This window comes from Urocitellus parryii, chromosome 15 (assembly GCF_045843805.1).
Source record: "Urocitellus parryii isolate mUroPar1 chromosome 15, mUroPar1.hap1, whole genome shotgun sequence".
NCBI lineage: Eukaryota > Metazoa > Chordata > Mammalia > Rodentia > Sciuridae > Urocitellus > Urocitellus parryii.
Genome location: NC_135545.1, coordinates 4359838 through 4369712, shown reverse-complemented (window position 1 = coordinate 4369712; position 9875 = coordinate 4359838). Strand labels below are relative to the sequence as shown.

The 9875-nt window shown below is 44.0% G+C and overlaps 1 protein-coding gene across 1 annotated transcript; it reads right to left on the bottom strand.

The window, feature by feature from the left end:
- Nucleotides 1-6809: 6809 nt before the first annotated feature.
- On the bottom strand, nucleotides 6810-7748 carry LOC113177355 (vomeronasal type-1 receptor 4-like). The gene has a single exon (XM_026381874.2). The coding sequence runs from the start codon at nucleotides 7746-7748 to the stop codon at nucleotides 6810-6812; it is 939 nt and encodes a 312-aa protein (XP_026237659.2).
- Nucleotides 7749-9875: the final 2127 nt, after the last annotated feature.

The window sequence follows — 9875 nt, the reverse complement described above, 5'->3', positions numbered from 1 at the left end:
TGGATGTCCTTTTTGCATATCTTCTTGGTAGAATAGATATCTACCAAGGTGTGCTGTCCAATATCTGAAACAAGTAAGTTCTCCTGTGTGTGTCATGTTAGGCAATGTGACACCTTAAGGTGCATGGCAAAGCGGTTACTGGGTTGAATAAATTATCTCTCTCATAGTTTCCCATATGTCCCACTTTGATAAAAAACAGTTCTAATCTACTTATTGGCAAAATAATAACTAAAATATACTACCATCATGCCTGGTGCAGGGGTGTCCAGCTGTAATCCCAGCAACATGGGACACTGAGGCAGGGGGATTGCAGGTTGAAGACCAGCCTCAGCAACTTAGCATGGCCCTAAACAACTTAGTAAGAACCTGTCACAGCAGTTTTTAAAAAAGGACTGTGGATGTGGCTCAGTGGTTGAGTCCCACGGTTTAATCATCCAGTAACCCCACTCCTCAGAAAAAGAGAAAAAACTAAACTATACTATATCAATGATAACCTCTTGGACCTTAGATCTTCTGAACTAGTCATTTTATATATGTGCCCTTTGGCATGTTTTACATACAGGTCTGGACAGGTGAACTTTCATACAAATCACATGTTCTGGGAGCCCAATTTTATCTCTAGAATTTGCTTGTTGTAAGTCCAGTCTTCCCCAATGGGTAAGGCCACCTGTCAGCACCAAAACTGCAAATAACAAGAATTTAGAGCAAACAAAATGAATCCTCTGATTCACAGCTGGCAAAGAGACTCACACAGAACCTGAATTGAAGGCTACACTGTTAGAAGAGAGCTTATCAGAAAAACCTTCAGGTGGTGAAGCACAGAGCAGAGGGTGGATTCTTTATCTCACAAATTCAAGGAATGAGATCCACACACACGGAGGTGGGAGCAAAGCAACAGGGTTTAATAGAGAAACAGAAAGCAAGCAGAGCTCCCAAAGTGGGAGGGTCCTGGGAGGGGCCCAGGAGACTGGCTGCTGTCCTGAAGCTCATACAGACCCACTTAAGGCAGCTGGCCTCCAACCCCATCCTGGGTAAGGCACACAGTGTCCACAGCTCCTCAGGGTCCAATCTGGTTACTGGGCCTTTTTTGTGGGGGTGGGCACCAGGCAGTGGATGTCTCACTCTCAGGTAGTTCTTTGTGTTTTTCCTGTTTCCACAGGAGTTGGCCTGGCCTTGCTGGGGCCTGGCTCATGTCTGTACTTTCTCAGCCTCACTGCTCACAGTCCTGACCTCCAAAGAGCTCAATGAAAACGTGAGTCTTCACCCACATCTGTGGCAGTGAAGCCGTGTCTGTGTGGAGACAGAGTCCTGGGGCTCCTACCCACAGTCTTCCCAGGATCCTCTCCCACTGAGGACGTTAGACCCCAGGACTAACCTTGAATGTGTGGTGCCAGGACATTGATAGGACTGAGGGGGTCAGGAGAGGGGGAAGGAGGAGCCTGGACAGGAGACAGCTCAGAAGGGAAGGGGTGTCATCCTGGGTGAGGCAGTGACAGGTGAGGACAGAACGTCAAATCATCATTCTCAGAACATGTTGAAATGTTTTGTTTACTTTATAAAACACTAAATCACTATGAATGTATGTAACAAGTAGAATCAGGATGGATTCCTGGTGTAAACTTTAGAGGTATAAGTTGATGTCTGATTAAAAGAGAGAGAACACCTTAGAGTCAGGTGTCATGGCAGAAAAAAAATTAAAGAAAACCAGACCACTCAACGTTCTCTTGTTATGCATAGGAACACCTGGCACCCCTCTGAGTTCTGGCCCCTGGGTGGCCATCCTCCCACCAACAGCAGGGAGTGGCTTCTCCCACATGCTGCAGGCCACATGCTGTCCCCAGCTCCAGGGCTGTTGCAGTAATTGAGAAGGTCCTTCACAGTAGCATCCAGACACTTGATTCCACGTGACAAGGAAGGTGAAGAGTGCCTGTACACACACAGGAAGAGGAGAACCAGCAGGATGTCCATCTTTTCAGAAAACAGGCTGAAGAAGATGCCACTTGGATAGCGCTGTTCTATCCCCTGCAGCATCTGGGAAAGAGGTAGGTGGCCTACAACCAGCATCCAGAGCTTGGCAGAGAACGTGAGCTGGCAGATGTCTCTGGACCTGAAGACCACGGTGCTCACCCAGCCTCAGGGCCACGTGGGCACTGTACCACTCACAGCTGGCATGGAACCAGAGTTCCTTGGAGAGGGTGTCCAAGCCATCAGGAAGTGGAGAGAGGCTGGGGTGAAGGTGGAGGGCTGCTCTTCAGGGAGTGCAGAGGCACAGGATGCAGAAGAAGCCATTCCTGAATTCTTGATGCTCATTTGATACCAGGATGAATACAAAGTGCAGAGGAAGAGTAATCTAGAACGTTGCCAACAGCCTTGACCTCTCGATTCTGGCAGATGTTACCTGAGAGCCAGGGCTGCAGGGGAAGCAGATGGGCACATAGCTGTGCTGGGCGGACCTCCTTGACACAGAGCTGGGTGTCCAGGGAGGACCATGCTGCACCTCACACGTGTCCCCTCAGTGTCTAGCTTTATTCTACTGGTAAATTAGCTCACCTATTTACACGAACACTTGCAAGTTCATATATGTGTATGCTTTCCTGGGCTCAGAAGTGGAAAAAGTTCTTCAGGTCAGTGAAAACAAAACTTAAAATTACTTTATACGTACAAATTTCTGAGACCATAACTTCCAGCCTTATTCACAGAAAACATTGGTTGGTTTAAGAAATTTCTAGGACTGGGACTATAGCTCAGTTGGTAGAGTGCTTGCCTTGCATGCACAAAGCCCTGGGTTCAAGCCTCAGCACCACAAAAAAAAAAAAAAAAGAAATTTCTAAAGTGAAGATCAAATATCAAATATGTTGGAGTCATTGAGTTGCATACAAAAATAGAAAGGTGATTTTGAGAAATTACACAGAAGACTGCTATTTTAAATATTAAAAACCTTCAGAGACACTTTTGATAATAATTCGTTTCCTCGGTTCGTTACAACTTGAAAGACTTGCAATGGCTGCATTCCATATTTGCCTCCCTGGGTGAAAAAGACAAAGGCATTCATCTCTGCTTTGGAAGTATAAAAACGGGAAAGAAAACTAATTGGATCTTGAGCAATCGAGTATCTGTTACTGCAGGAGAAATGTGCTGATGGTCTGGCGCCCACAGCCAGCCGTGTCTCTCAATGAAAAGGAGCCCTGAGGCAGCGGCTCCAGTAGAAACACAGTCTCACTACCTAACCACTCAGCCCTCTGCCGCTGGCCCCCTACCACCTGGGATTTGGTGGTTGCCTTTCTAACTGTGTCTTAGCAATGTTGAGCAAATGATATTCCACCTTGTATGATTGTGTCGAAGGATACCCCAACAGTATGTGTAACTGGAACCCACTAAAGAAAAATGTTACAAAGCTGTAGAAGTCAAACAACAAGAAATGGGCATAAAAATAAAAGAGTATCTGTTAATTGCTCTTTACTGTTTTTTGACAATTCTGCTAAAATTACTCCATAACACCAAGCATGGTCATGATGAAAATGGAGTTTTGGGGATGAATCTTGATTCACCTCAATGGGGTTTGTGCAGCTGCAGGCCTCACCAATTCCTTATGTTTTTTTCTTACAAATTTGAAAAATACAACCCATAGACCATAATGAAGAGGAAAAGTGAGCAGAATGAGATTTAAGTGAGAAGAGACAGAATGCCTACACTGTGGGAGGGGATCCGATGGTATTACAGAGTAGGAGTCGTCTGGGAAACTGAGGCAGCATGAAGACCTCCTCTGTTGGGGGCCACGACCAAGTCAAGATGGCGCCTGACAGTTTGCCAGGAGGAATGGTTTGTGAGGCAACACCACTGAGCCTTTAAGATGGTGAGGATTCCTTATTGGCTGACTGCTGTATCTAGATGATTCTAATTGAGCCAAGCTGTGTGTCATCAGTTAGGTATATATACCTCTGCTGTTCTGCAATAAAGCGGCTCTCGATATCTTGCGTGTCCACTCAGTTCCGGCTGAGTTCCCCTGCAATAAAGCAGTTCCCGCTTCAACCTTCAAGTTGCTGGTCACCTCCCGGTTATTTTGCCCAGCCGGGCTGCGGCACTCCTCGAGCCCCAGTTCTCCTGCTTAAGTCAGAACCATTTCTGACATGTCAGTCCTCTCAGAGAGGAAGAAGAGAGCCTGCTTCTCCTGCTCCCCAGTTTCATTGGGGATTCCAGAGAAGTTTCCAGAGAGTTATACCAGCTCCATCCTTGACATTTGACTGACAGCAGGATGACATCAACTTTTAAGTCCCCTTTGCCATGACAACTCTAGGTCACCTTGGCCCTCGTTAACCAGTTCTCATTGGATCTCTAACCATGCATTCTTACAGATTTTCTGGTTAGGAGGAATAAGCCTGATCTCCTGAATTTCAGGATCTGAGGGGTGAAAAGAGTGACCAAAGGCTCCCCCTTCATTGTCGTTTGGGTTCCTTTTATGCACATTATTTCAAGTCTAAATTTCTCCTACAGATAATAGGTAGTGTGCTGAGGAATGTAATGGATCCTTTTCACCTAAGCCAGGAAGGGCTGCTGGTGAATTTCTTCTTGGAAAATCAACCCTAAGGGGGTCAGCAGAGTGAGCCCATGTATGGAATTATTCCCTTCACTTTGTGTTCCCATCACTCACATCTGTCGGCCCCTATCAACAATGTGTGACATTTTCTTCACAAATAAATGTGAGAAATATAATTTTATAACAGCATTACACATTCTAGTTGAATCAAAATAGGATTTCACGTTAATTGCATGGTATGATGAATAAAAGAATCTTCTTCCTTAAAAATAAAAACAGAAGCACCTCATGGGTTGAAACTCATATAAACACTCAGTAACATTATTGGCAGTGTATCCTAAAGCTGAGTATGTGTCAACTCTGACCTACAAGGGCACCACTCCATGGACACCCCACAGAAACTCCTGCAAGTGTCATCAAATCATGTTGCAGATCCCGCATGTCAATGCAGATCATGATGCTCCAAACTGAAAGGCACTCATATGTCGTATTGATTTGTTTCTCCTGCATAACCAAATGCCTATGCAACACCTGGTAAAGAAAATAAATGCATTGATCTACAGTTCTGGAGATTAAAGAATATGGTGTCAGCCTCTGCTCAGCTCTGATGAGTCCCTCACAGCAGATGGAATCACAATGGTGGGAGCACATGCAGAAGAGACCACAGGGCAGGACAGGGAGCAAGACGGTGGAGACACCGGCACTTGCGGTGGGACCACCCATTAGTGTGTCAAATGATCTCCATACTCCAGGAGATCAGCATTTATCCCTCCAAGGGTGACTGCTCCATTACCCAAGCCCCTTCTCCTTGCCTTCACTTTTCAAAGGCTCCACACCCAACACATCACACTGGGGCAAATCTTCCAACACATGGAACTTGGGGGAAAAAAAAACAAATAAATCATAACCAAAGCAAAGCACATGTGCATCAGGAGAGGAACACTGGGGTTAAGTGATATTCCTGCACTTGAATTCTAACACCAACAGGGAAAAATATGTACTTTAAACTCTTGGAATTTTCAAAGTCAATATACAAGAGTCCATATTGCACTTGTTTGTCTATATAAACTATGAAAGAGGTGAATGTGATCTACCTGTCAGATGTCACCTGTGAGTCACTCTTGGTGATAACTTATGGAAGAGGAAAGACAAGGCATATTAAAGAATGAGGATGCTGTTTTCCACACAGGAGCTCCACTCTGGGGAGTGTGTTTAGTTTCTGTAAGGTAATTGAGGCATACCCATCTTGTACAGAAATTTTACCCATCTTTTACGTGTATTTTAAAGATACATGTCAGTGACTTAAAAATCAGCTATAACCAAAATATATTAGTTTTCAATGTCATACATTCTCAAGTGGACAATAAATATATTACATAAATTTACATTCTTATCAACTTTGGAAAAGATGAAATGCAGCATTATAAAAATTACACAGAAGAAATAGAAAAATTAAAACATCTTAAAATAGACCACTACTAGACCATTGATACCCATTGTGCAAGGGAAAATACTCTTTGAAAATGCTTGCATCGACATTATCATCAAGAGACATAGCTCAAACATAAACATAAGAATAGATAAATGAAAAACACATTCCACATGATGTTTAAACAAGTTAATCAATCAAAAGAGTTGGAAAACATGAGTCAATTTTATGGCGAAGGATTTTGCCAACTTGTAGTTTTATATTTAAATCTAAGATTTATATTTGTTATATCTATTGATCCAGAAATAGTGCTTGATGTCTGATAAACAATCCTAGTGATATGCATGAACATAAGCGTGCACACACAAACACATACACACAGTTATAATACACAAATAAATATTTATAAGTCACCATTCTTATGGTATATGACTTTGGATTACTGTTCTTACAATTTTGTGGGTAAAAACAAATAAACAACCTTTAGCAAATGAAACAAGATCATGTGATGAGAGAGAGGAGAAGCCAAGGCATTACGGATTTCAGAGATTACACTCCTGAGTTAATTAACACCTGACTTAAATGCAACTATCTCAAGGAAGCAAGATTGGTGAATGATATCTCAAGAAACCTGGTGCAGTCTGGCACATGTGGAGCATGATGTTGTGCTTTTAAAAATTCAAATACCAGATTATCACCTGTCATTCAAATGCATATATTTCAGAATTTTCACTTAGAGCCAATTTAGAATCACAGAAAAACTGAGCAGAAGGTGATGTGATTTCCTAATTGCCTCCTTCACTATCAAACTCCTAGACCTAATGTCATTGTGCAAAAGCTTACAATTTACATATTCCTCGTGATATCAGAGGTTTTCCTATTCCTTATCCATGCAAGGCAGAGCCTGGGTGCACTGGAGTTCCTATGCATGAGCAGGAAGGGGCTGACAGCTGGGAAACACCCAGCAAATATTGTGGCTGTGTTCACCAGGAACAAGTTGGGATTAGACATAATACCCACATAAATCTGAAAGATGCATGAAAGTGTGTAAAATGAGACAAAGGTGCTCACCAGGAGGAGGATGGTTTTGGTGGCTCTGGTCTCAGGGGAGGACCTGGGGGAGCTGGTCTTTTGAAGGTACTGCATTCTCTGCTTGTGCCTGTACAGGATGAGCACCATGGAGCTGCTGGCCCAGAGCATGAGCCCCATGCACAGGGCATCAGGGAATGATACCAATGCTGCAAATAGTGATTGTATAGTTACGTTGTACTGAATGGTAGAACAGTATCCCAAATCTTTCAGGCTTGTGCTGTTTTTGTTGTTTCTGTTCCCAGTCGTGTACCTAAGAACAACAATATTTAGAAGCAGGTACAGGAGCCAGCTCAGGTACACAGAAGAGTCAACATACTTGCAAATGGACATTTTAAGTTCTGCCCACCTGGAGTTCCTAGAACTAATCTTCATGGCCTGAAAGATGCTCAGGAGGCAGGTGCTGCCAATGGACACACCCCTGCCCACCCTGTGAAGATAGAAAAGCAGCTTGCATCCAACATCACTGAGGAAATATTTCAAACTGAAAGCTGCCACTGTCTGGGGAACTCCTCTACTCAGAAGAGTTAACAAGTTGGCCACAATCAAGTGCTGAAGAATCCAGTCTGTGTGTCTTACCCTGCACCCAGTGAAGTAAAGGACCAGGTAATGGAGGAGAAGAGAGGAATTGCCCAGAGCTCCAACCACAGTCTGTGCCAGGAAGATGATGCCTACAGCCACATCACTGGTTGCCATCCTGCCAGGTCCCTGCTGCCCCATCCAGAGGGTCCTGCAGGGGAAGAGGAGGCCTGGGCTGCATGTGTCCTCTCAACCAAAACCCAGCATTGCCCACACTGCAGAGTTCCCACTGTGAACAAACATATGCTTCATGTTTTTGCTTTTCTAGATTGGTCTAATAAGTTTTGTGTAAGTAGTTAAAAGCATGAAGCTTGGGTCAATCCCTGCTGTGCAGGTAGAACATGGTGACTTCTTCAGTCCTCACAATCATGAGGCAAGTGCTGAGACGACATTGAATAATTACAAGAATTCAGGCATGCAGAGGTTAGGTATTTGCCTAAATTCACACTGGCTCAGGGCAGAGAGCTCTTGGAACTTGTTCAGCGGTAACAGAGACAGTACAGTGAAACATCAGACCTCCCTGCAGCCATCAAGGGGGTTTGCAAACAACACAGTTCTAGATTTACTTTTTTTTTAACATTACAATGACCATCTGAGCTAGTGGCATTTATGCATTTTTGTTGTAACAAGTTCCCATTCTCTTGAAAAGATTCGTTTTATCAGCCAGTCTATCTTATCAGGGAACATTTACACGTTCTCTTGAATGCAGGTGAAGTGAGGGAACAAGATCACCGCAGGCACCTGACTGGTTATGTGCATGAGGCCACACTGGCTCCACTTCAGGACCACTCTGAGGGTTAGGAACCAAGTACAATGGCATCTACCACAGGACTGGTCCATGAACCACAATCCACACCAAGAGCTTTAGCACATGTAACCAGATCATGTGATGAGAGAGAGGCGAAGCCACGGCATTACTGATTTCAGAGGTGACACTCTTGAGTTAATTAACACCCGATTCAAGTGCAACTATTTCAAGGAAGCAAGATTGTTGAGTGATATCAGAAGAAACCTGGTGCAGTCTGGCACATGTGGAGCATGATGTTGTGTTTTTAAAAATTCAAATACCAGATTATCACCTGTCATTCAAATGCATATATTTCAGAAATTTTCACTTAGAGCCAATTTAGAATCACAGAAAATCTGAGCAGAAGGTGATGCGATCTCCTATCTGACCCCTGCACACTCGCTGCCTCCTTCACTATCAAACTCCTAGACCTGATGTTATGTATGCTACAATCAGGGGGATATGATTAAACCAGTGAAAGCAAGAAGATATTATGTCTGAAAGGTGGTGTTGGAAACCCACAATATTTATGATCCATTTTCGATACATGTTTCTTATCACATTAAGAGGGAAACAGTGTCATGATAATCATAGACTGCTGATGACAGCAAGATTGGTACAGTCACCAAATCCACTAATGGTATCAGCCCAGAGTGAATGAAAAATTCCTGCTCAAACAATCACTAGTCAGATATATTTTCTACCCAGGATGAGGGAGGATTCCTGTCAATTCTTTGTACTCTGTACATCAGGCGTGGGGAGACTACGGTTCAGCTCCAGCAATCCTGAAGGTTTCAGGTAGAAATCTTCTTCTGGAGGCTGAGCAGCCCACCGCCTGAAGATTCATACACTTTAAAAGTCACACTTCATTTTCACATGGAAAATATGAATCTAACTTAATGTGATGCTCAGTGGATCACATTAAGTTAGATGAGGAGCTGTGAGAGACTAGGAATATGGCTGGAACTCCATGCACCTTCACCATCTGATCTGCTCCCACAGAACTGATCTACTTCCTGGGTGGCTCTGGCATTCTACTGGGTTCCAACCAGAATGCCTTTTTCTGACACAACCACTTACCCAGATTCTTGAAGGGGGTGTTCCCTCTCAGACTCTGCTGCAGGCTGACGTTGGATAACACACTGGATTCTTTATTTTACCAGGATGGCAATCTGAGTGCAGAGGCCTCTCTGACTAGGTGGACAGCTCCTGAGATATGAGTCCTTGACTCTGTGACCTCACCTCCACTCAGACCTGCAATTATCACTGTGCCTGTGGCAGCAATGGGTGGGCAGGCTGGGGGAGCTGAGGACACTACTGGAAACTTCCTCCCCAGGTGACACTGATCAAAAACAATTACAAGTTCTCCCTAATTTCTCTTAAGGGAATTCTGGAGTGTTTGGAGAGGACCTTATTTATCCCTGGTCCCTGGAGGGAGACAGGGTCTCCAAGGAAGT